The 26,162-nt window shown below is 42.0% G+C and overlaps 3 protein-coding genes, 1 long non-coding RNA gene, 1 other non-coding gene and 1 pseudogene across 5 annotated transcripts; 2 read left to right on the forward strand and 4 right to left on the reverse strand.

The window, feature by feature from the left end:
* Positions 1–3,640: 3,640 nt before the first annotated feature.
* LOC137969896 (uncharacterized) lies at positions 3,641–5,421 on the reverse strand (annotated as a pseudogene).
* Positions 5,422–8,254: 2,833 nt separating this feature from the next.
* LOC137969907 (uncharacterized) lies at positions 8,255–9,052 on the forward strand. The gene has a single exon (XM_068816317.1). The coding sequence runs from the start codon at positions 8,255–8,257 to the stop codon at positions 9,050–9,052; it is 798 nt and encodes a 265-aa protein (XP_068672418.1).
* A 5,155-nt stretch (positions 9,053–14,207) lies between these two features.
* LOC137999721 (uncharacterized) lies at positions 14,208–18,452 on the forward strand. Its single transcript, XR_011122992.1, has 3 exons — positions 14,208–14,850; positions 15,115–15,360; positions 16,153–18,452. It is a non-coding gene; the product is annotated as an uncharacterized lncRNA (long non-coding RNA).
* Positions 15,652–15,724, reverse strand: Trnar-ucu (transfer RNA arginine (anticodon UCU)). Its single transcript has one exon. It is a non-coding gene; the product is annotated as a tRNA-Arg (tRNA).
* LOC137999704 (uncharacterized) lies at positions 17,953–19,564 on the reverse strand. Its single transcript, XM_068845565.1, has 4 exons — positions 19,387–19,564; positions 18,998–19,146; positions 18,428–18,622; positions 17,953–18,140 (listed from the first exon to the last, which is right to left on the reverse strand). The coding sequence occupies exons 1-4, from the start codon at positions 19,419–19,421 to the stop codon at positions 17,953–17,955; spliced, it is 567 nt and encodes a 188-aa protein (XP_068701666.1). The 5' UTR covers positions 19,422–19,564.
* Positions 19,565–21,006: 1,442 nt separating this feature from the next.
* On the reverse strand, positions 21,007–22,300 carry LOC137999713 (uncharacterized). Its single transcript, XM_068845577.1, has 3 exons — positions 22,182–22,300; positions 21,716–21,936; positions 21,007–21,142 (listed from the first exon to the last, which is right to left on the reverse strand). Exons 1-3 carry the CDS (start codon positions 22,234–22,236, stop codon positions 21,053–21,055), a joined length of 366 nt encoding a protein of 121 aa, XP_068701678.1. The 5' UTR covers positions 22,237–22,300; the 3' UTR covers positions 21,007–21,052.
* Between the last annotated feature and the right edge of the window lie 3,862 nt (positions 22,301–26,162).

Here is a 26,162-nt window from a genome sequence, read left to right on the forward strand (position 1 = left end):
TACGCTGAACACTTAGAGGGTCTAGGTTCAAGTGCCAAGAAACAAATTTAAAGTCGTTTTATACCCAAATGCGAAAAGCAGTTGGATCGAAAATCCCGCTCGTTTATTGGAGGGATGTAATTTTATTGTTAGCAGATATTTACATCTAAATGGTTAAATCCCTACAATGCCTTTATAATGAGAAGTTCGAAATCCATGCGCTTCTATTAGGTAAACCTATTTTTATTGTTTTATAAATTTTTGGCGTGGAATTCTGTCATGGCCACAACTTCCAGTTTGCCTGCGAGCAGGCTCACCTTTGAATCATACGCACAAGTGGCAAATGGAAAAGCGATCCGGCAGGAAGGAATCTGGTGAAGAGGTGCCAAGAACACTTTCTCGCCTCGTGGCTTCCCTTCTCGATTTCATGCCTAAAGTTTGTCCCTATTACCAACCCCACCAAGGAATTTTCTATTAAGCAAGATGTTGAAAAATTCCTTGGCCGTCTTCAGTTAAAAGCTTTTTTTCATGACAAACAGGACGATTCGGACGCTTCTAACAAAGATATTTTTGCAACACTTCAAGTTCGCAAATCTAAATGGACTCCCCCAGAGGGACAATTTGCCTCTTCAGATTTTTTCAACAAAAAATGCCATCACGACATTCACAAACTTAAATTCAATCGTAACACTAAATTTTCCAACCTTTCCTCGGAAAAGTGGGCGGTGCTTAAAAATGTTAGTAAACGCAATGACATAGTTGTCAAATCGGCCGACAAAGGCGGCATGGTAGTTGTTTGGCGGTCCAACTTTTACCAAGAAGAAGCTTTGCGGCAACTTTCTGACACGTCGTTGTATGCCAAAGTCCAGAAAGAAATCATACCTCCACAAATCAAAAACTTGTCAAAGACACCATTCAGAATCTTATAGTTAATAAAGAATTACCAGACACTACACCTAATCTCATCGTCAACACCCCTAGAACTTCGTGCGTTTGCTTCTTGAAAATTCAGAAGCCTAACAACCCAGGTCGTCCTATCGTTTCTGCCTGTAGTTGCCCCACCAAACTAATTTCTAGGTACTTAGAGAGGATTATGACGCCTATCGTCAAATCGTTGCCATCATACATTAAAGACAGTACACATGTTGTTGTTACTATGAATCAAGAAATTATAAGTCTCTAATCAACAATTGATACGGTGTGAAAAATGTCAAGCTTCGAAACGCAGTATGCAAGAAACGTTGACAACAGATCGAGAATGCAACTCCACTTTTTATTTTAAACATGACTGAAGACTCATTGGCCGTATTTAAACTAGAGGACGTCTACAACGTCTACGACATCTTACATGTCTTAGACGACTAGTATAAATACGGGAAATAAGGTGAATGCATTAAACGTCAGACGAATGAAATGTCTCAAGTTATGTGCGTCTAAACAACGCACTTAACATACGTCTTAGTCGTGTCAGACATCTAAGCCATCTAGTATAAAGACGAGACGCACTAAACTGGGACGCACTTAGCGATGAAGTGCACACAGTCTCTTTGGTGATTAAATCTCAGTATCTTTTCAAGAAAATATGAATTTGATTTCTAGCCATCGAAGTTAAGTGCATCCCGTATTTATATAAGTCACACTTACGGCCAGACATTTAATGCATCTGGACGTCTAAGACTAGAATAAATACGGCCATTTACATGTTTTCGTTTGTATGTAAAGAAATATCAATACAACACTAATTCGTAAATTCATTCAAATAGAGCATTCGATGGATCATATGATGCGCGTTCTAGGTTGTACGTTTCCTTTTTTTTTTTCCTTGTTGCTGTCGGCAAGTAGAGAAGGACCCGTAATAACATCATGACAAAAAATCTATGCAGGTGGAAAAGTTGCCCGTAATAGCGAAAACTGTTGGCAAGTAGAGAAGGACCCGTAATGACGAAAAATCTACGTGGGTGGAAAAGTTGCCCGTAACAATGTAATAATGAAAAATTTCAGTTGCCTGTAATAACGTAATAACGAAAATTTTTAGTTGCTCGTAATAATATAATAACGAAAACTGTCTGCAAGTGGAGAAGGACCCGTAATAACAAAAAATCTACGCAGGTGGAAAAGTTGCCGGTAATCATGTAATAACGAAAACTGTTGGTGCATTGAGAAAGACCCGTAATAACGTAATAACGAAAAATCTACGCGTGTGGAAAAGTGGCCCGTAGTAAGGTAATAATGAAAACTGTCCGTGAGTGGAGAATGACCCGTAATAACGTAATAAGGAAAAATCTACGTGAGGGGAGAAGGGTTGCTTAGTGAAAGATGTCCACGAGCAGAGAAAATTGTCGTAACAATGTAATAACAATCAAAATACAACTACTAACTGCGACATATTGCACAGGTAATAATACCGTAAACGTCCATGTATAAGCCGCACATTTTTTCACAAAATTGAAGCCATAAATCAAGGGTGCAGCTTATCCATGGATACATCTGTGTTTGGAGTTTTAAAAAACCTTATTAATATTCATGCAACTTCTTAAGGTCTCAGTAAAGAAACATAAAAGAAACTGAGAGCATGTTGCTGTTGTTCATTGACTTTTTAATGAGTGGTGGCTCCTAAAGGAGCCGTTTGTACCTTCCAGTGTTTATCGAATCTTTCTCTCCAAGAGTTCTTTCAAGCGATTAATTTTCGCTTTACTCGAACAAGTAAACACCAACCTACAAGGAATCTCCATTCCTCCGCACAGCTGTTTGCAGTGACGTCTTCGGCCAGTCACTTCCACGCATATCTTTCCGCAACATGCGATAAAATACCACAAAATTCGCGAGTACTCGCAAGGTAAATGGCCGACTGTATCGTTGTCCTTGACCACCTTCTCTGCAAATTTGTCGACTTCATTATGAAGCTCCTGTTCTGCATTAATTTTTCGCCTATTGTGGGTACATCGTTATAGACGTGGTCATGATACCCAGGCATCACATCCGTGTTCAAAAAATTCATGCAACGTAGGCCCTGGCCCAGACTCCTCCCCACACTTAAAGCTTGGCTACTAAGCACTCGTTCGTTTTGTTTCAATATCGAAGGAATTTCAACTTTATGGTGAAACCTTGATTGTTTGTCCTTGTTGGTTTATAGCAATAGAACGTTACTGGAACTTCAAACTTCATTGTATTACATTTTTTTCCAAAATCTGCGCTTCTAAATTCGGGGTGCGGCTTATCTACGGATGCGGCTTATACATGGACTTTTACGGTACACACGTAATCAACAATAATCCTGTTTGTATCGCACTAAAAAGCATCCGATTTAACGCTGTGGCTTTATAGCCGGTAACCGGTCAAGGTTTTCGAAATACTAAATGGCCAGCAGTCAATAAATAAATAAATAAATAATACCATCGCTGTCTTGCAAAAAAGAGTTGGCCCATTACGTTATTACGCCTGATATCTTCGCTGTCTTGAGAAAAAGGGTTCGGCCATTACGTTGAATAATACATTTCCTAACTTAAACCTATTCTACTGCGAGACATGCATGTGCATAATGTCAACAGGAAGCGGATCGTTGTAGTTGGGAGCAGCCATATTTGTATGTGCTGTGTTCTGTTAGTCAATAAACATGACAACTGGTCCATTGCTTTTCTGCATGAACTGTTGTGACTTAATTTCAAGGAGCCGGAGCTACGATATCTTCTATTCCTGGTTTACAAAACTGTCTGATTTCGCAGAAAAGATAGACCCTGCGTTCCTTGGTCAGGCCATCTGGATTGACTACGTCAGGAAGTGTCGAAGGTGGCAGAGGAATAACGTTATTCTTCAACAACATAAATGGCTGTTCTTGGCTAGAAACAAATTCTTTGTAGAAGACCATGCCAGGGTTTTCGTTTGAAAATCGAAAATGATGAAACTTCTCAATGTTCGGCAACTTTTTGAAGTATTGCCTGAGAAACGTACTCCAATCATACACAGGAACAACCACTCGCCCGTCGTGTGTGCCAACAAGTTGTGCTTTGTTTAGTCCAGTAGTGCTGGAGGTCTCTACCAGTTGCGCAAATTCGTAGAGTGACGAAACATACGTAACTTTGAAGGCCTTTTTCATCAATCCAAAAGAACAGCCCGGAGCAAACTTGGTGTGACCGGCAATAAGGAAAGAGTATGTGATGGAATGATGCAGTTTCATTAGAATTCTCCATGCCAAGTACCATAAAAAGTAATTGTTTTTATTTTGACCCGCGCAGTTATCGGCATTAAGTTGTGCGTCTGTTTCTCCCAATCCATGGTGTTCAAAATAGTAGTGGACATAACTGATTGTTGCGTTTGTCCCTTTCCCAGCAGAAGTGGCCTCATCTATGAGGAAATTGACTTGTCTTGGTAGGCCCTCCCACATAACTCCGAAAATATTCCACACTTCCGAGAAGTTTTGAAGTAGATTGGCCCAGGTTGCATGGGATTGCTGGGGATGTGGACCTGCTGGGCGTAATCAAAGGAATAGTGTACTGTGACATTTAAAGAACAGGCTTCCCGGCTTTCACGGTCAAGTACTGTTTCAGTGTCAATCAGCTCAAGAGCATTCTCGGAGTTGATACATGAGTTTCAATGATGAAATGGTATATGAAATGAATATGAAATGAATACGAGTATTCTCTTTCAGACTGTGCACAGTTTAGATGATCCTGATGGGCTTTTACAAATTCTGACTTTTCTCTGTGGGAGAGGTTTGCAGCTCTTTGAAGTTTCTTTGTATTTTGCTGACAGGTAAAGCAGAGATCGGTTGCTGGTTTTGAAATGACCACGTTAGGATGAAACTGGTCCCACAGCTGTAAGAATTTCCTGTAGCTCACTGCTGGTACATCCGAAGCTGCGCATGCTGCTTCATAGACTCGCCAAATGCTGATCTTTGATTCGGATGATGACAGGACTTTGATGTCATCATTTTTGAAGCCGGGTATTCTTCCTGGGAGGGAGATTGCGTTTAACTCAACGTAGTTGGTCAGGAATGTGCGGACTCCTTCTACCGTACACTGAGATAGTGTGTTTTCGGGTAATCGTTTAGTGTTATCATGAATTCTGGGACAATAACCATAAGTCTGATAGTGTTCCTTCAGCCATCGAAATCGTGGATCACAGTCCGTATAAGTGAAGAAACATCTCCTTGCAGATAGGCACAGACTGAAAATAAAAGGTGCATCGAGGACTCCTGCTTCTTTTAATAACAGTGGACTCGCGGTGAGTGAAAGCTTGTGTGCTTGCGAGGACCACCAAATCAAGCTCGTCATTTGACAGTTCCAAGCAATTATTTAGGTTGAAAAGTACAACAGTTTCCGTAAACTGTCCAGAACATGGCCCGCCTTTTGCTCCAAGAGCACAACCACAACCATCCTTCAGAAATTTCTTAACTTTTTCAAAGGCTTTTTGGTTTTCCATTTCAGCTAGATCTGTCTCGGCCATAGCGCTGACTTAATTGTTTTAGTAATGACTGAAAAGCAAAGTTATGTCCGGCGTCACAACAGTTTGCCATTGTCATAGCAATCGAGAAATACCTGTGGAAGATTAGCATTTCAACGACCAGTGTTGCGTGATGACACACGAGCACAAGTCCTTGACATGTGATCAGTGCTTACTTCGTAGAGCATTATTTTTTTATACATCCGATGACCATTTTGGTCGAGTTTTCTCCTTGTTTGTTTCGTCTGTTTATGGCATTTGTAAGGTATTTTTAACTTTCGTATGTTCACGAAATTGCAATGACAAATTGCAAGCTCTCGTAACAACTGAACTTGGCCGAAGAAATAATAAAACAGTTCATATAATGGCGATCTTTGTTATGATTTTACATGTCATTTCTTTGTTTGAAAACGGCAAACGTATTTTAGTTTGGATCGTGTGTAATCATATTATGAACGCTTTATTGAGTTTCATTGTAGTTGTATTTATCAATCATTAGGGCATCAAAATAATAGTCACCAAACTTCTCGTTGAAAGATAGCTATTTCTCATATTGGAAGACAAGAGCTGCTTTCGTTTCACCCTGTGTTAGGCGGCCACATTATACTTCAACGCGTGTCGTGCCATTCTAACGGAATCGTTAACCGCTGAACGGTTGCTAGTATTCTAACGGATCCAAACGGCTTCTCTAGCTGTGCTAACGGATACAGAGTTTTTGCTAACGGTTATGTTTGTCCTGTGTAACGACCTGATGCTAACGGCTAAGGGATACATGTCTTCGGCTAACAGTTGCACTTTCCGTTCTAACGGCCTCATCCTAACGTCTCACAGTTGACCCAACGCCTCTAACGTTTTTAAGAGAATTTTCTAATGGATGACTAACGGATGCTTAACGCTTTTGCCCGTTTAACGGATAAGCGTTAAGGTATGTTTTCCTGTGCACGGTGTCTTTTTTAATGTTTGTAGTATTTTTTCGTTCACCTCTGCAAGATATTGACAAATTATTCATCTGAGATGGACTTTCCCCCCCCCCCCCCCCCCACTGGCCCCCACCGCCAAACCCCGGGACGGAAGGGTTGGACTTGTACCGGGTATTCATCGCGCAGAATGGTGCGACATATCCGGGTCTTTTCCATGAGTTTAGTGGGTGGGTTTTAAACTTCCCTCAAGGGCTGTAATTAATGCATAGCCCGGCATCCTAAAACAATGGTTCACTCGAAGCGTTGAATGACCACTGAAATATAGCGTAACCAAGAAAGTTGAGATAATCTTTCTCAATCTATAATCTTTATTATATACCCGGATACAATCTTCTTGATTACTCAAGAACAGGACGACTGGGTGGTGGCACTGGGATAATGTTCAGGGAGGATATTAGCGTTTCACAAAACGCAGCTGGGGAATTCCAATCATTTGAATACTCTGAGTGGAACATAACATCAAGAAGCCACCGTTTTCGTTTGATTATCATCTACAGACCACCATACTCTGATGCCCATCCAATCACTACAGGTGTGTTCCTGACTGAATTCTCGGATTATCTAGAGCATGCTGTACTCTGCACCGATCAACTCCTGATTTGTGGTGATTTTAACATCCATGTTGATGTGTCTGACGACCTTGACGCATCTCGGTTTCTTGAACTCTTGGACAGTGTTGGGTTAGACCAGCATGTTTCGGTTCCCACACATATAAGTGGTCACACCTTAGATCTCATTATAACAAGAAACACCGACCAGTTGCTTGTTTCTTCTCCGTGGACTGATTACTTATTCTCTGACCATCTACCCGTCCACTGTAATATCCAAGTTGAAAAGCCTTTGCTGAAGTCGAAGCGGATATCCTTCAGGAAACTGAAGTCGATTGATATCAGTTCTCTGCGAGATGACCTGTCAAAGTCAGACTTATGCAGCAACGCCATCGACTCTCTTGAGCTAAATGATCTCGTCACCCACTATGACGAAGCTCTATCATCAGCTCTGGATCGTCATGCACCTCTCATTAATAAGACTGTGACAAAAAGACCGATCGTCCCCTGGTTTAATAATGAGATCAAGACAGCTAAAAGGATGCGCCGCCGAGCTGAACGGAAATGGAGGAAAACGATACTTCGTCTGGACTTCCTCGACTACAAAGCAAAAAAAAATCGTGCAACCTTTGAGATGAAGAAAGCCAGACAAGAGTTCTACACCGACTTTATAGCGGAGAATAGCTATGATACACGCAAGCTTTCCATTCAAAGCTGAAGAAACCAAAAGCTGAAGTCATCTTTCCTAATCTTCGTCCCATAAATAATCTCACATTTGTCTCGAAACTGACTGAGTGTGCTGTATTTAGTCAAACTCACAATCATTTGACCATTCATGACCTCTACCCGAAAGCCCAGTCGTCGTATCGTGAGTGCCATAGTACCGAGACTGCACTTCTCCGCATCAAGAACGACATTCTTATGAATATGAATAGGCAGCACCTAACCCTTCTAGTTTTACTAGATTTAAGTGCTGCCTTTGACACTGTAGACCATGCGATATTGTTAAACCGTCTTAAGTCAGATTTTGGTATCTCTGGTAACGTGCTCTCGTGGTTCAAATCGTATCTATACCAGCGCTCCCAGTCAGTGTCGATCAATGGTCATACATCTAAAAAGTTCGAAGTGAAATGTGGTGTCCCTCAAGGTTCCTGCCTAGGTCCTCCTCTTCTCTTTGTTCTTTACGCCAGCAAGCTCTTTACCATCATTGAGCGACACCTCCCCTAAGTCCATGCGTACGCCGATGATACTCAGCTCTATGTTGCGTTTAAACCCGATCCCGAACATGCCGCCAACGCAGTGGTAGCCATGGAAGCGTGTATCAACGACATAAGGAAGTGGATGCTGGCTGATCGTTTGAAGATAAATGATGACAAAACGGAATTTTTAGTTATTGGGACTAGGCAGCAACTGGCGAAAGTCAACATTGATTCGATCAATGTGGGAACGGTGGAAGTCTCCTCGTCTTCTGAAGTCAAGAACCTCGGATGCTGGCTCGATAATCAGCTCAAACTAAACAGCCACATCAATCGCCTATGCAAATCTGCCTTCTTTCACTTGTATAACATAAGAAAAATTAGGAAATTCCTCAGTCGTGAAACCACGCAGATCCTGGTCAATGCCCTTGTCATGAGTCGCTTGGACTATTGTAACAGTATACTATATGGTGTACCAGCCACCGAACTTTACAAACTCCAACGGGTACAAAATTCAGCAGCAAGACTTATTTGTAACGTAGGGCGTTTCGATCACATTTCCCCCTCCCTTAAAATGTTACATTGGTTACCCATTAAATTTCGCATACAGTTTAAGATACTGCTCATTACTTTTAAGGCAATCCATGGTCTTGCACCAGCGTATTTAATTGAATTGATCACCCTTAGGACTCAGTGTACATATAATCTTAGATCTACTAATGAGCTTCTTCTTCAGCCTCCTGGAGTAAAAACTCTAAAGACATTAGGTGATTGTAGCTTTGTAGCGGCTCCACCAGCTTTATGGAACAAATTACCACGTGCAGTCCGCCATTCTCAAAGCGTACAAACATTCAAGAAAGTCCTTAAGACTCATTTATTTCGGAAAGCTTATAATTTACAGAATATCTGATCAAGTATGAATTTATAGTTGATATTATGCAATTTTATAGTTGGAATATTAAGTAGCTTTAGATTTTTCCATTTTTCATGTAACTGATTTGATTGTAAATAGTAGAATTCTAGTTTTTGTCATTGTAAAGCGCACGAGAGCATCTTCTCATGTATCATGCGCTATAGAAGCAATAAAATTATTATTATTATTAATTATTATTATTTCCACGATCGTGATGCTGCGTGGTGCTTTTCCATGATTGATGTGAATGTTACGTTACTTTTAAATAACGCACACTCCTGACCGAACGAAAGGTGTTTTACCTCTAATAAACTTGATCTCTAGGATTTTTGGACAAAAAATAAACTCTTTTATATGCTTTGTTCACATCAAAGTATTTTCATTCTAATAAGCATGTACTGAATCGGAAAATTCAAAAGCGCTTTCGATCATTTTCGTCACATGCTTATCTTCGTTTTGCAGTGTCTTCCTTCAGAGAAATGAAGAGCACTGATGTGGATATCTTTTCAGAGCTCGTACATTCCCCGATTAATTAATCCTGCAATCCTTGCTATGTTTGCACGGTCAAGGAATGAAATCCAATGCTTTATCTTTAAATCAGTGGAGAGGCACTTTGGCAGTTACGTCAAATTAGTGCAGACCCCAAGAAAGACAGCAATGCGACCTGTTTATTGGTGTAGCGTTGCCCTTCATCCAGAGGAAATTGCCCCGGGGAAATTGCTCAAGAAGTCGTTGATGATATAAGAAAGAAAGAGGAAGAACTAATCAAAGAAAATCACAAATTGAGACAGGGGATCGAAGGTAAAATACGAGATTAAGAGGTGAAATTCTTCTAGCTATTTTGTAAGCCTGTGTAGCGAGTGGCCAGTCTTTACTGTTATTTTTTAACTCGACATTGAGTGGGTGATCGAAGAATGTCAATGACAAAGAAAACACTGATTACTTGATGTCAATGATACGACTTTGTCAGTAGCTGTGCTGGCTATTACATCAAATAAGTTGATTTTTATATGGTGAAGAGGCCCATTGAATCGTGGAATGAAACATGGAATACATCATATCCATAAAGTAAAAAGTGCCCAAACATCTGCAAATTCACCTTTCCACAATAATCTGAACGCCATTTAGTTTTTGACGTCATAAAAATAAATCGTGACAGTTAATAGTACTGAGAACCTGTCCGAGAGCTCTGGGACAAGGTCAGACCGGTTGTGACCGAGTGAGATATAGAGGATTAGTAGACATGTCGCCTACACTTGAAGGGGAAGGATCACGAACGGTTAGATTGATAAACTGATGCATTGTATTCCATACATTCTCTCCTAATGATTTTCTCTGAGACTCGCTGGGGAGCAGCAGCTGGCGCAGTGGTGAGAGCACTCCCCTTCCACCAATGTGGCTTGGGATCGATTCCCGAATTCAGCGCTTTTTGTGGGTTGAGTTCGTTGGTTTTCCTACGTCAGGTCTGAGAGGTTTTTCTCCGGGTACTCGGCTTTTGCCCTTTCCACAAAAACCAACATTTGATTTGATTTGTTCTGATTTCAGTTGATTTGTAGTCTCCCTAATTAGTAGAGCACTTGTGCTCGGCTAAATAATTGTAATCCATGATTCTCAGCAGCTCACATTCACAGACGACAAGGTTAAAGACTTCTTAGAAGAAATGGGGTCATATCTAGAGGAGCATTTAGCCGAAGTAGATGCTGGAAGTATTATTCAGTTGTATGAACAATATCAATGGCAAGCTTGCATGCTTACGAAACAGTTTATCATCCTCAGCTAAGTATGCAAACTAACTAAGAATACCCCTACAGATTAAACTTGCAACGATTTTCCTTTATATAGACTACATGTAAGGCTTTTTTATTTTCCTCATCTTTCCAGATAAACCCCTCGGATGCACTTTCTTACTCGTTGGTAAGCGCTAACTGTAGGTGATTTCTATTGGGTATTTTTCTTCAAGAGAAATCTGTCTGTTGTCGTTCTGTGTTATTAATACAGGGATCGCATGGTAATTCTTGCCGTCATGTTCCTCCGAGAGCAGCCAACAGTGAGGGATTTTCTTGAATTTGGTAAATGTTGATCTTTAGTGAGCTGTCTTTTACTAAGCCAATTTAGAAACTGATTTTTTTCCAATAATATATTTTTATCAGGATATGACGTCTCTTTAGTTCCATTTTTAGCACTACCAACAGTCGTCGTCGTCGTCCTCCATCCATCTCAAAAGATGATGGCTGCACGCTGTTGGGTCACGTCCGGGTGCTGCACTTTCTCTGATGTCTGTACAGCCCTATTCTGGAAAGGCAGTCTCTGGAGCAGGTGGGGCAGGTGAAGGGTGATGCTGTTGTGTCCTGCGTGGATCTCGCCTTGCGCTCAGCCCTCTTCTGCTGCAGTGTGGTGGTGCGTTCTTCCTTGGCTTTCTCCACCCCGCTGCGAACAGCCGATCTCCATGCCCCAGGGTTCTCAGCAAGACTCTCCCATGTTTCCAAGTCGATACCCGCGCCTTTCAAGTCACGTTTGCACGAGTCCTTGTACCTCAGGGAGGGGCGCCCACGGGACCTGGGTCCATCCGCGAGCTCACCACACAGTAGGTCTTTCGGGATGTGGCTGTCGTCCATGCGGCGTACATGTCCGTGCCACCTCAGTCGATGCTGGGCTAGGAGGGCGAAGATGGACAGCAGTCCTGCCCGCTCGAGCACCTCGGTGTTGGGAACCAAGTCTTGCCAGCGGATGCCCAGGATGTGCCAAAGGCAGTAGAGGGGAAAGCTGTTGAGCCTCTTCTCTTGTGTAGCATAGGTTGTCCAGGCCTCACTTGAGTAGAGCAGGGTGCTGAGGACGCAAGCTCTGTACACCTGCATCTTGGTGCTGTTGTTCAGGTTGTTGTTGTCCCACACCCTCTTCTGGAGCTTCGACATCATCCCAACGGCCTTGGCAATCCTGGCGCTGATCTCCGGCTCCAGCGATAGGTTGAAGGAGATAGTCAAGCCAAGGTACTGGAACTGGCTGACTGGGTTCAGGTCGTAGTCTTCGATGTGGATGAAGGGAGGAGACTCAGTTCCCTGGGACATCACCTCTGTCTTCTCGAGGCTGATGGTGAGGCCAAATTCTCTGCACGCATGTGCTAGGCGGTCCACCAGTCTTTGCAGAGCTGCTTCGGTGTGGGTCGCCAGTGCAGAATCATCGGCAAAGAGGGACTCCCTGATGGTGACGCTGCGGACCTTTGTTTTCGCGCGGAGTCTGGCCAGATTAAAGAGGCGCCCATTGGACCTTGTGTGAAGGTACACACTGTCGTCGTTGTTCTGGAAGGCATAGGACAGGAGCGTGGAGGAGAAGATCCCGAACAGTGTTGGAGTGAGCACACATCGCTGCTTGACACCACTGCTGATTGGGTACGGCTCGGACATTGCTCCGTTGTAACACACTGTGCTCTGCATGTCTGTGTGAAAGGACTCTACGATGGTAAGCAGTCTTGGAGGGCAGCCGACCTTCTTCAGGATGTGAAACAGTCTGCTCCTGCTGACGAGGTCAAAGGCCTTTGTGAGATCAATGAAGGCGAGGTAGAGGGGCTTGTTCTGTTCACGGCATTTCTCTTGTAGTTGTCAAACAGAGAAAATCATGTCGATGGTGGACCTGCCAGCTCTGAACCCGCACTGTGATTCCGGGTAGACGCTCGCTTGTGGCAAACACTTTGCCCACAATGCTGAGGAGGGATATACCCCTGTAGCTGTTGCAGTCACTGCAGTCGCCCTTGTTTTTTATACAGTGTCAGTATCTTGGCGTCACGCATGTCCTTTGGCACTGAGCCCTCTCTCCAGCAAAGGCGGAGCAGCTCAAGCATGTCGCCAAACAGTGCGTCCTTTCCTCTCTTGATGACCTCGGCGGGAATGCCATCCCCTCCTGGGGCCTTTCCTGAGGACAGACAGTCGATGGCCTTGCTCAGCTCTTCCTCGGTCGGCTCAGAATCTAGCTCATCCAACACTGGCAGTTCCTCGATGGCGTTGAGCGCAGTGTCTTTCACAACATTCTCTTGGCGTAGAGCTCCAGATAATGCTCCACCCAGCGCGCCATCTGTTGCCGTTGGTCAGTAATGGGCTCTCCTGTCTTCGTCTTGAGGGGGACGCTCTAGGTGGCACTAGGACCGGTGGCCTCCTTTATGCCGGCATACATGCTGCCTGTGTTGCCCATGTCTGCTGCAGACTGGATCCTCCTGCTGAGCTGGAGCTAGTAATCGTTGGCGCATCACCGGGCAGTCTGCTGGCACTTGCTGCGGGCGGCTCTGAATGCGTCTCTTGAGGCGGGGCAAGGGTTGTCGGCTTGTGCTAGGCGTACTTTTCGCTTGGCTTCTACAACAGGCTCCATCTCTTGCCAGTTGGCCTCAAACCAATCCTCATTTCTCCGCTCCTTCCTCCCCAGTACCTCAGGCCCTGACTGATAGAGGGCGGAGCACACCTGGCTCCATCTGGAATAGAGGTCAGTGGCATCTCTACTCGCCTTGCCAAGTGACATTCCTAGGGTGCCAAGCAGCTCCTGAGCTTTGATCGGGTCCGCGGCTCGGCAAGCATTGATGCGCGGACGTCCCTTGGTCTTGGCGTGGTGCAGCTTGCGGGGGATTTAGCACGATTTTAGCACGGACGAGGATGTGGTCCGTGTTGCACTCTGCACTGTGGTAGCTCCTGGTGTTGCGGACGCTGTTGAGGTCTTGCCTTCTAGCAAGGATAAGGTCCAGCTAGTGCCAATGCTTAGATCTTGGGTGGCACCACGAGACTTTGTGCCGAGCCTTATTCTCGAAGAAAGTGTTGGTGATGGCCAGCTTGTGGAAAGAGCACAGCTCCAGAAGTCTTGTCCGTTCTCGTTCATCTTGCCGACTCCAAGGCGCCCTAGCACTTTTACCAAAAGTGCCAGCAGGTTTTGCACAACTTGTGCACTGGCAAACTTTTGATCGAGATAGGGTTCTCGGATAAGACTTTCTTTTTCAAAAGATGGCAAAGCAGCTCTATTATGTTCCCATTTTACCATCGACTGGTCCTGACCAAACACCAGAATTCTGGCCATTGGTAAACGTTCTCAGAGAAGTAATGTACCGCTATAAATCACAAAATCCAGAAAGTTATGATCTACCACGGAGAGGAATTGACAAAATGCTGGACAAGCAAGTTGACCTCTTCATCGAGAGGAAGTGGGGAAATAAAAACGTGAGTATAGTTCAAAACTGAATAGCTCATTCGTGGTGTACGTTAACGTTAATGGACATAAAACAAATTAAAGTGCCTATGAAGCAAAATTTTTTTTTACTTAATTATAAAATTTACCTTTCAAAACACACGAATCCCAAGTTTGAGATGTCCACTGTAAAAATTGACGATTTTACAAGCGCTCAAAGTTGGAAATTTTCCCTTCAAAAATGTCGCAGAGACTGGGCCGAGTTTATTTTAAACTCCCGCGTTGTGACGTCACGTTGTTGCCAGAAGTTTGTTTGTGCTTGTCTGCGCTCAATCATTCCTATCGCTAAGCAAGGAATATGTCCACCAGTGCAAGTGCCAGTGACTCTGAAGTGGATAGCTTGTCCGAATCATCAATCAACGAGGACTTAGGAGGTGAAACGACCGAAGAGGCAGCTGATGTTACAACAGAAGAGGAAGACGATGGAGTAATTTATACTCATATTACTCCGTATGAAGGCGAACCTCTCGCTGAAGAAGACGACGATCGCATCGAAGAACGAGAAGAAGTAGACATCGATGGCCTCTCACTAATAGTATTGGAGGCGAGATACGAAAACAAGTTCCTGTAAAGTCATGGTTCGTATGCATGCTATAGTAGTTTTATCGTAGAGATATTAATCGAAGAAATTTTCCCACAGAGGATGTCAGTTTTCCTGAAATGTATTTTCAGTATTCAAGTATCACTGGTTATAGTTGACGCACTCATCGCAATCGATTTTTGAAAGTAACTTTCTTTCGAAAATTCTGAATGACTGAAGCAGGATATCACTGGATTTTGCTTTTTGATTTCTGAAGTTTTGTCGAAAGCTGACGTTTGTAACCAATTCGTTGTATTTTTAGGTGCCATTGTCAACATTGCGAGGACGAAAATTTAGTCGGTGTAAGGGAGTTTCGTTGCTGCCGAGAAGTCATTCACGCATCGGAGAAAATGTCTTTCGACGGTTCCATGGAAAGAATAAGTTGCATCACACAACATGAAGACTATGGACCACTCACAAACCGAACTGTTTTACTACAAGTTGCTCCGCTACTGAAAGACAAAGATGGCAGACCCTACCGCCGTCGACCTGGAGTCCCAGAAAACAAGTGAGTTATATTCTGCTGTGATTTTTCTACCTTATAGTTGTTTAAGGCATAGTAAGCATTCGAAGCTATTTGTTTTTTCCTCTCAATGAGCAGTCTGGTTTCTTACCAACTACGTGAAAACGTACGAGACTCAGTGCAAGTGCGTGTTGTCCTAAGTAGCATATGTATGTATATATGGAAAGAACTCAAGTGAGGCCATCGCTACTGTGTGCATGTGATGGATGAAGAACCTTCGCTGATCCACAGCATCAGGAACTTCTTATGCAACACCCAAGGACAGAGAAAAATCTCTGACCCGGGTGGGAATCGAACCCACGACCTCCGGATTAGATCACCGTTGCTCTACCGACTGAGCTACAAGGCCAGACGGGAGCAGGCCGTGGGAGTTTGAGGACAAATCGGCTCGGCCCAAGCCAAGTACTAAGTGCAAGTGCTTGTTGTCCTAAGTAGCGTATGTATGTATATATGGAAAGAACTCAAGTGAGGCCATCGCTACTGTGTGCATGTGATGGAGGAAGGGGTAAAGCGCCTGACATTTTGACTGCATGCGCATTTTCCCACTTTTACGCAGGACCCCACAGATAAATCACGGAGTTTAACTTGGGAATATCTTATTTTTTCTTTGCGGCCTTTGTTGGTCATAATCAGCTCTTTCCAATACAGCCTGAATATGTGAAAGGTTATAATAATTATAAAGAAATATGATGTAGAATTATTGTCTAATATGTCTGGTTCAGTTAATTTTACAAGTAATATTGGCTTTTTAGGCTGATAGTCTTCTTCTAATTACAGATTCATCCGGGCAGTTGCCTATCGGTGGACAATCCGCTGGCTTTAAGGTTACAGTACCGCTCAGATATACGTTAACTGCGCATACGCAGTGTATACGCATATACGCGTATGCTTATACGCACATACGCGTATACCTATACGCACAGACGTGTATACTTATACGCACAGACACGTATATTCATGCGCGTCTGATTTTCCTTTGTTATTCAGTACCATAAATTTCCTTTGTGTTGCATTGTTGAGTAAAACAAAGAACTTTTGGATCTGAACAAAGCCACGAGCCGATAACAGAAAATTTACATACTGCAAAAGCTATCATGTTACAAACGCGCAGGTCGCTTCCCGTCGCGAATTTTTTGGATAACAAGCAAAAGTAATTCAATGTTTATGAATCAGAAGGGAAACAAAAATTTGTCTTAAGTTTGGCATTCAAATGCGTGTATCGTTTGCGACCCTTTACGCAAAAAGGGCCTTATGGATTCATTGAAAACCGGCAAATTTTTTTCATTGCCCCAGTGCGTGAATTTCAATTTTCACGGCGTGAATACGCCGTAATCACTACGATAAGAAACTTTCACTCTTGGCATGAAACTATTCATGCCGTGAATGATCGGGAAAAACTTTCACGTCGTGAAATTAAGGGTTAAAATTCACGCGGTGAAATTGGGAGTGAAAAATAATATTCACGGGTGTGAAATTGATGCAATCGAAAGATAAATCAACAATTCATTTCCATTTTACCTTTCCGTTCAATTAAAAACTTTTTATGAAGAGAAGCGACCAACTCATAAATGGGAAACAATTTCTTTAGTATCGTATCATTTTGATACTGCTGGTTTTAAACTGATAGCAAATTAAAGTAGAAGGGAATGCCCGAACAACGATCTATCAAAATTTGCATACGACTCACATCAAGAGCTGAGGAAATCGTGACAGGTAATGCAACACCTTTCAAATAGGAGTAGAACTTCCGTCGAATTCGGCGAGGTAAACTCGAAGATTTTCCGAGAATTGCATGTTTATTGATGGTGTGCCTTTTGTATATTATTAATTCTCTCTTTTGATGGTGTGGAACAAAATAACTCTGAACCTGAACTGTATGTTAATCCATGAAATAAACATCCGTGCGTCGGTTCGTTGTATTCCGAACGCGACAGCTGTTTGTGGAAGTGCGTCTTTGTCATGTAGTTCGTAGTCGTGTACTATTTTAGTGCTGTCAAGCTTATAACAATAAGCAAAACAATAAGCAAGCTAATGAGGCAGACGCGTATATCGGTATACGCACATACGCGTATAGGTATACGCACATACGCGTGCAGACATACGCGTATTGTGCGCATATTTTGGTTAACGTATTTCTGAGCGGTACTGTACATGGGATGGGATAACACAAGACCACTTCCAGCCTGCATATCTCACAACATCAGGACACGTTATCAGACCCTACACCGACAAACAACAGGCTATAGGAATGCCTAAAAAGTTTCTCCTATTGTATTCTGTGTAATAAAACCTAGTTGAATATGTTTGGAATGTAAACGTCTCATTGTTCAAATTACTGTATTGCCTCAAATGCCATTGTTCCTTCCATCTGCTCTAAGGAGGACCATTGTTCAAGGGAGGTCATTTTTGTGGGAAATTTTGAATAATTTTACAGGGGCAATTATTACACAAGATCTTCATGCAAACAAGTTGAAACACTTTGCTTTTTTGTCAAAGATTATCAAATTATTAATATTTACACTGCCCAGACACTGCAAGAATTGAATCCTTTGCTAGATTACTAAACAAACTGCAGTTTCATTTCCTAAACATAAGCATGCACACTATTGAATGAAATGTAAGCACATTTGCACACGTTCTGCAATTTCTTCTGGTGTGACCTGGCCTTTTACATTTGGAACACTTTCTAACTGTTCTTGAGCCAGCTGTGTCAGCTTTTGTTTCAACAATAGAAGAGTTTTGTTGCAAAGTGTCTTGCTCTGCACCTGCATAAAAGAAAGATAAAATTTGGTTTAGTAGGTAGTTTCAATATAAAAATTGATTTCATCAAATATTTTCTGTTTGCTTGCTCTCAGGGGCACCTCTGTTGAAACTTAAAATGCCCTGGTGTAGCCAATTAGATGTTAGCATAACCCAGTATGTGTACTTAGCCTAGTCTGCACATGCAAACATTCACAAGAAGCATGTACAAGTACAACACTATTGCTTGTAAACTTACATGTGTTGCAATAACAAATATGTAACATTTCAAAAATAAAACAAAAAAACAAACTTGTTGGGAAAAGCGTCGCACTGGTTCTTTGTTCATGTTTCTCCATGTATGCCTTCACTGCTGATGGTTTATCCAAGCGGTCCTTAAACTGTGCACTGAGAGGCTCTGGCACCTTGGCTGCATATCTGTTGTACACTTCTGTCATCTCTGGTTTGGTCAAAGTAAACAGCAGTTTCTTCATATCTTCAACATAGCCTAAGTACAATGAAATTAATTTACAAGTATAAGCATTTCATTACCACCTGTATATACATTGTATGCAATATTATCAGTCACACATGGTTTACAACTTTTATTTCAAGCAAGATTTTCCTAGGTGGCCTCTTTCATCATCATTGATAAGTTACATTAACCTGCCAACTACATTGTATTTTTCCCTAAATTGAATCTCCTAATTGCCAAAAGACCACAGGTAGAGTAAAAGAGGGCCAAAAATCATGAAATTCAAGGAAAATGCTGCACTTGTAACAAAAGGCAACATCAAGGCAAATAATACATTTCATTTAGTGTAGAAACAATGGTAGGGTTGATGGCATTTTAAAGTTGTTACCCATGCAAATTTTGACTTACCATAAGTAGGTGGTCTAACCACCTCTCTTACCACCTCCTCGCCAAGTTTAAATTTGGGGTATGTTACTCGGTAGTACTTTTCACCATCCTTAGTCAACTGCGTGTCTCTGTGGACATTCTCATTAAAATGAAGGACTGCAAGGATGTGCCTGGAAATATAATGGACATAGAACAAAAATAAATATAATTAATTACTACTGTTTACAGCAGGGCTGGAAATTTAAAATTTGGAGCACTCGCCATCTGGGGGAGTGACCTTCATGTTGCACTCACTCAGATAACAAAGGCAATGCAGCAAAGGCAATGTAGCATCAATATTATTGGCTTGTAGTACCGCTTTATATACATTTTCTAAAATTGCATCATGGTCTAAAGAAAACTTGAAATACCTGCAAAAGGTTCCAAACCAAGAAAACCCAATCATCTTTGGGTGCCAGTGGTTGAGGGTTGCATGAAAGCCCTCCAGACAACTTGTCTGAGCATCTGAAGAGAGCTTTTTAATATCCCCCAAAAGCAGTGTGCTAGTGAGCAAACTTTTCAGTCTGTCATAGGCAACAGTACCTACAAGACAAATTTTATCAACTTTAATTTCTGTATTACATAGAACCTGTTAGACCTCAACATGTATTAATTTGCATATGAATGGTACATGAGGAGAAACGTCTGATCAACCACATGAATTTTGGTATAAATCAGGGATCACTCCTAGCTCTCAGCTGCCTTGTGATCAGATATAAAAATTCTTGCGAGTTGAGTTGAGGCTACCAGCCAGCTTAGCAGGAAGAAAGTATGGCTGCAAAAAAAACTCCAAACCATATTCTTTTTCTTGACTAGCTGTCAAGTGTCAAGTTGAAAGAAACTAAACAGTGTCTACACATGTAAAATTTAATTACTTCAAATTAATCGAAGCCCTGTATGGCGCGCCGTTTGTTTCAAAATTAATTTTATCTACCGATTGGCCCACTCATGATTTGGTCACATACTCCCTTACATAAGTGACCTTTATAGTTGGATAATTAGCATTTCTTGGCTCAGTTGCGAGTCACTTATTCCGTATTTTAGCAGTTTTACTGATTTATCGATTAGTTATCTCTTACATTCGATCCGTTGTGTTCCTGATATTCGACCAGTTGTACTGATTTATCGATAAGTTGTGTCCCTAATATTTCCTCAGTAACGTACTGATTTATCGATCACTTCTGTACCTAATATTCGATCAGTTATACTGATTTATCGATCAGTTGTGTCCCTAATATGTGATCAGTTGCACTGATTTATCGATCAGTTGTGTACCTAATGTTCTTTCAGTTGTGTCCCTAATATTCGATCAGTTGTACTGGTTTATCGATCAGTTGTGTACCTAATATTTGATCAGTTCTACTGATTTATCATCGATCAGTTGTGTACCTAATACTCAGGGCGTACCCAATCGATGAAAATCGATGATCGGAAAAGCAATCGATCAATCGATGCCAATCGATGTATGTTAGTTAATTGGCATCGATTGGTATCGGCCAATCGATGACCAATCGATAATCACACAAAAGTGTTCATGAATCATCGATTGTCATCGATTGGGGTTTCATATTTTCTCTAATCAAAAAGATTACTTCAATGTATCACATCAAAAATCGAAGTTATTTCGTACGCCATTTTGTCCATCTGTCAATTTTAACTACGCAATGGTTGCGTCGTACCTAGATCCGATGCAAAACTTTTAATTTATTTTTCTTAGTATTCCAACAGGTCTCTGCCCACACGCTGAGAACATGGAATTGTCAGTAATACCAGTCAGTTCTATCCAGAATTCTGAGAATTACACCGAGCTGAGATTGCGTGTGACGTAGAACAGCTAGCGTACAACACAGTCAAAATACAACAATCAGCTCAACAATGTGTTGCTTTGGAAGTTTTAAATCATAAACATAACTGTAATTAAACACAATAAAACATGAATAAAATAAATTCACAAATGATTACGCATGTTTTGTATTTTAGCTCTTTATTCATTCCAGTTCATTCTCAGTTCAGCGTCAGCTGCATTACAAATCTGGTTTAACTAGTATCCACTTCCAGCGCGTACTGCCCTGGTGTATACGCCTTGGTTCTCTCCAAGCGGCGGTGATTTTGAAACCAGGTGGATACCTGTAGAAGAAAAAAAACAATATGCTTTAGTTATTATGAAATTATTCCCATTATTAGCATAAATCCTACTTTTTTCAGTTTTTTTTTTACACTCTGCGCAACAGTGACCCTGGCCGCAACTACAATAGTCACTGGCGTGGTGCAAGCACGCACAGACACTTGGGTAACACCAACTCACCCATGTGTAGGGAAGGTGTAGCTGATTTTTCAGTCATGACTTCAATAAGAATTTCCCTTCTGGTTATCCTTTTTCTGCCGATTTTGAATACCTTTGGTGCACCTCACACGAGCCTTAATACTATCCTGAAGCAGCTTAATTGTTTGGGATGTTCGATTTCTTCGCCAGACAACTTTGAAAGCAGTTTAAGATGCGATGCTTGTCAAGTGACTCTAAGTTATCTGCAGAAAACCCATAAAGCTGTTTGGATGCTAAAACGGCATTCAAGGGAGGCGGTTCATCAAGTGAAAGCTGGTTGGATACTTGACAATGAAAACAATGTGAAACGATCCAAGCCGAGAGGTAAATTTTACTAATTTTAGCACTCATTTTACGTTTATAAAACATCATAATACCTGGTCTTTTTCGAGGCCCAGTGACGACGTCAGACGCTCGATCATCGAGCTTGTCGGCAGCCCTTTTGACGCTTTATATACCGTGTCCATTGCTGCCAGCTCCATTTTGTCAAACGTCTTCCTCTTTTTTGGTCCACTGTTTGGATCTGTTTGAGCGGTTTGGGCTGTGTCTGTGCTCTGCACAGCCTGCAGGCTCAGCTCGCCCTTACCTTTACTTCTCGCTGACGGTGGAGAAAACCAGAGAAAATCAGAGAAAACACATGCAAAAAAACCCAGAAGTAACGAAGTTAATATGTGTAATATTCAGGATATTTCAGGGTTTTTTTGGGGGGTGTGGCATTTCCTATTTCACACGTTTTACTTTGCGGTTATTTACTTTTTCTGGTTTTTATTAAAAAACCCCAGGACATAGCAGTGATGTGGTCACAACATCGCCTTAGTAATTCAGTAAAATAACTATACTCACCTTTCCTTTCTAGCAGGTTTTTTTGTTCCTCCTCACTCGCCAAAAACTTTTTCATGGCTTCCCACGGTTCTCTTCCAGCGCCGGATGGGAAAGTAGAGGGCGGGTTATTCAACAGCGTGGATAACGTGCCCTGCGAGCGTCGGACGATTTCTTTTGCAAAAAATGCAACTGAGATGGTCGGGTGTTTTTGAATGAAACCTCTTACGGCCTTTGCGATCGTAGATGGAGTTTCTGTTTCAGCCACCTCTCCCTCGCCTGCTAGATTTAAACAGATTTAAAGAATGAAGTGATTGATCGGATTTTAATAAACTGAAAAACGGCTACACATTTTAGCTTGCTTTGAAAGTGCTGTTGGACTTTATAACCTGAGTGAACTTACCATCGAAAACCTTGCCGCCACATCCTTCTACAAATTGGAGCACTTTCTCCTTTTCCGAGGCCGGTATTTCCACAGTGATCTGCAAAAAACGTGACGGTTATTAATAAGTTTTTGCCGGTTTCGCCATGAATGAATCTGATGAATCAGTTCAGTTCAATGATTGATTGCGAGTACCAGACTGACCTTCAGCTTAGCAGATTCTTCGCTTGCTTCAACTTGAACGATTTCGTTATTATTCACAGTGACTGTATTATTAGCCATAATGACCTTGACACAAAACAGCAGTAAAACAGAAATACGTTCGCAGAATACCGAATTTGTTTTGACCGCTCGACTGATGACATCTGACGAACTGGAAAGAACCTGAAAGAACAGCTGACGGCATCCAACACCACGTGTTTCCTGAGCGTTTCCTGCGAAAACAATGAATTAAAACGCATCCGCGGTGAAGCATGACATGACACTGCATGACAGGCATACAGACAGACAGACTAAACGAAAAGGGTTTTGAAAGTGTTTACAAGGGCTTTCAAGGGTTTACAATCGTTTTTAAAGTGTTTGGTGTTAAGGGTTTCAAATGCCCGCTCCTCCCCCCCCCTCCCGGGTTCAAATGGCCAGTCGAGTGAGTGAGTAAGTGAGTCACAGGGATAACAACCTTGCTGATTCTGAACACGTCGTGACTTTCATCAGCTGCTTTGATTTGCCTGCGGGGAAGTTGAGCAGAAAAATACTTGATCCAGTTGATCAAATTATTGTTCTCAACAGGATGCAGAGATATGACAGACTTTTTTTCCAAAACGAGCAAAGGAACCTCTTCAAAGTCTTCCTCATCAGGAGTACATGTATTACCAACAACAAGACCAGACCAAGAGAGGACCTTAGTATCATCACTGTTGGCAAGCGACAATATTGACAAGGTTAGTTCAATACCTGTTTATTATTGTTATTATACAGTGAATTATTCGTTCATTAAGAACAGTTTAACTCAGTATTTCTTAGTTTTAATAATGACCTCCATTGGGTCAGTAGTAATGTTATACAGTACTACTCTTCTCCAGTCTTCTCAGTACCCAACAGCACAGCTCGTAATTTCGCCCACCTTATTTTGATCTGATAATTTTAACTTTTAGATCGAGTCAAGGACAAAAGTTCAAATTGAAAAAGAACTTGGAACAAGACTCGGAAGGTCCATTGCAAAGTCCAGTACATCTACAACAACGCAACCCAAACCTGATAAAACTACTTCGGACATTTCTGTAGAGGAAATAGTGAGGGATAATGTTGACAAATTCCAACGGGAACAATTGGCCATGGCAAGAAGTGTACAAAAAGTAATTTTGTCGTCTACTCTAGCATCCGTCAGAACCGCGGCAACTATTGGTCCCGAAATTCTAACTACTTTAAGTACAGAGGTAGAAAAGTTCGAAGAAAAAGCTTTACGACAAGTCAAGATCGTTCTCGAAATGTCACAAATATCATTAAGGGAGGCAACGGGATCAAAAGCTGTACAATGTCTGTTGCAAGACATGGTTGAGTATTCCGCACTTCTTGATATGTATCGCGCAAAAGTACGAGATATGCAGACACAGTTAAGAGATAAAGAAATTGCGCTTGAAGAACTTAAGGCACTAATGGAACAAAACAATATTAATCGTGCTGTTCCTGACATAGCTATTAAAATTGCTGCTATGATGGAAAATCCTGATAAAGACTGTTTAGTATTGGCTTCCTTACTTAAGAACTTGATTCACAATCGAGGCACGCCAGTTAAGCGATGGAGCGATGAGACGAAATCCCTCTTTGCAACCATTCTTGACTATGGAGGTCTAGCGTTGGCCAAAATCGTTAAGGATAAAATTGGTGGTCCCAGTTTAAACACGATGTACCGCACAGCAAGGTGTAACTATGCCATTCCTATTAAGTTAGAGGAAAACGCCATGAAACTAGCCGCATCATTTTACAAGAAAATTGGCTATAATGGCGTTTTCCAGCTGGCGATCGACGCAACTGCGGTCATTCCCACCCTGCGCGTTAAAGGTAATAAGCTGATAGGTTTGGCAACAGAAAGTGAGTGTGTCCTCACTACCGCTCAAGACATTATAGATGTAGTGAAGGCTGAAAGTAACGAAAGGGCTAAACAAGCTAATGCATTTTTGCTGGCACCACTGCAAGATCACGTACCGTCGTTTGTTTTGGCTATCAGCCCTGTTTAGAAGGGTCAAGACCACGCCCTTGTGAACCACTGGTTCAATCAAGTTGCTTTGTGGGGATACCGTAACGGTATGAAAGTAGTTGGATTAGGAGCGGATGGTGATTCCAAAGTCCGTAAATATTATGTCGATCGCTTCAAAAAACGGGAAGAGGACAGAAACGATATCGTCAGTCTTCATTATAACTCCTTTGAGTTCAACGTTGTAGTTGAAGACTATCAGAACATGGATATTGATACTTTCGTACCAACCCTCGTGTTCCCAGATTGGCGACATCTAATAAAAAAATGGCGCAACCAACTACTGAACGTTAAACGCATTCTCATTATTGGCGAAGGTACCGCTCAAATAGAACATATAATAAAGGTACTTGAAAAGGACAGAATAAGATCGGGTCTATGGAAAAGTGACGTTTTCGTGAAAGACAAGCAGAACGTCAATGCGGCCATGAGAATTTTACGGAAAGAAGTCAGGGTTTGTATGAAAGAGTGGAGTGATAAGGAAACTCTTGCGACAAGAGCATACTTGCAAATGGGGCAGTATTTGCTAGAGGCGTATACGGAGAGGGAATTGACTGTGCAACAACGCGCAAAGCTTGCCTGGGCACCTGTGACATTCCTTCGATATTGGCGAGCCTGGTTAAAAATTGAAGGATACGATGCTCATCAAAACTTTATTTCACAGCAAACGTTTGATGATACAATTCTGGCGGGACATAGCCTCATTCTATCAATGAAGATGTTTTCGGTGTATTTTCCGAATCATGTGTTTCATCCTTGGACATTCGGTTCGCAAAAGTGCGAGGAATTATTTGGAAAGTTGCGATGTTTCTGTCGAGGGAGGCCTAATTTATCCTTGCTAGACATGATAGATTTCTCAGGAAGAGTGCAAAAATTAGAAGAACTGAAATTGGGAGTAGAAAAAGAGGCTCAAGACATGCAACTGCCGCAATGGCCACAAAACATCGACGATGAACTTAAGGCGGGCATGATAATGGCAGAGAAAGAAGTTCTGAAGACGTTAGAGCTTATAGGTATGTTGCCAGCTTTAGTCAAAGGAAACATCCTTAAATTAGAGGGCGATGACATTATCAATATAAATACTCCCGAGTTTGGAACGTTTGCCGTATGGGACGCACCTGATGAGAATGAGGTAATATCTAGTGAGGATCTATTTGATTTAGACAATGAGGTGCTTTTAACTGCCATTGAAGATCATGGAAGCAATCATTTTAGTGCGTTGGTAGATTTGGCCGCGACAGCCTCTTTAGACACTGATCAGGATGAGGAAGACAAAGATGACGATGAAGACAGTCCTACACATTGTTCATTCTATAATGAAAGGAAGTGCAAGTACCTAGATAAATCGTTTATCCCTCCCAAAAACACTCAC

This window comes from Montipora foliosa, chromosome 1 (genome assembly GCF_036669935.1).
Source record: "Montipora foliosa isolate CH-2021 chromosome 1, ASM3666993v2, whole genome shotgun sequence".
Lineage (NCBI taxonomy): Eukaryota > Metazoa > Cnidaria > Anthozoa > Scleractinia > Acroporidae > Montipora > Montipora foliosa.

Excerpts from the sequence above, each read along its gene's own strand:
- LOC137999704 (XM_068845565.1), bottom strand. The coding sequence starts at position 19,421 with ATGATTGGGTTTTCTTGGTTTGGAACCTTTTGCAG. Across the intron at positions 19,147-19,386 it reads TGGTTTGGAACCTTTTGCAG|GCACATCCTTGCAGTCCTTC; the intron begins GTATTTCAAGTT and ends TTATATTTCCAG. Across the intron at positions 18,141-18,427 it reads TGCGACGCTTTTCCCAACAA|GTGCAGAGCAAGACACTTTG; the intron begins GTTTGTTTTTTT and ends TCTTTTATGCAG.
- LOC137969907 (XM_068816317.1), top strand. The coding sequence starts at position 8,255 with ATGGAAGCGTGTATCAACGACATAAGGAAGTGGATGCTGGCTGATCGT.
- LOC137999713 (XM_068845577.1), bottom strand. The coding sequence starts at position 22,236 with ATGAAAAAGTTTTTGGCGAGTGAGGAGGAACAAAAAAACCTGCTAGAA. Across the intron at positions 21,937-22,181 it reads AAACCTGCTAGAAAGGAAAG|CGAGAAGTAAAGGTAAGGGC; the intron begins GTGAGTATAGTT and ends CTCCACCGTCAG. Across the intron at positions 21,143-21,715 it reads TGGGCCTCGAAAAAGACCAG|GTATCCACCTGGTTTCAAAA; the intron begins GTATTATGATGT and ends TTTCTTCTACAG.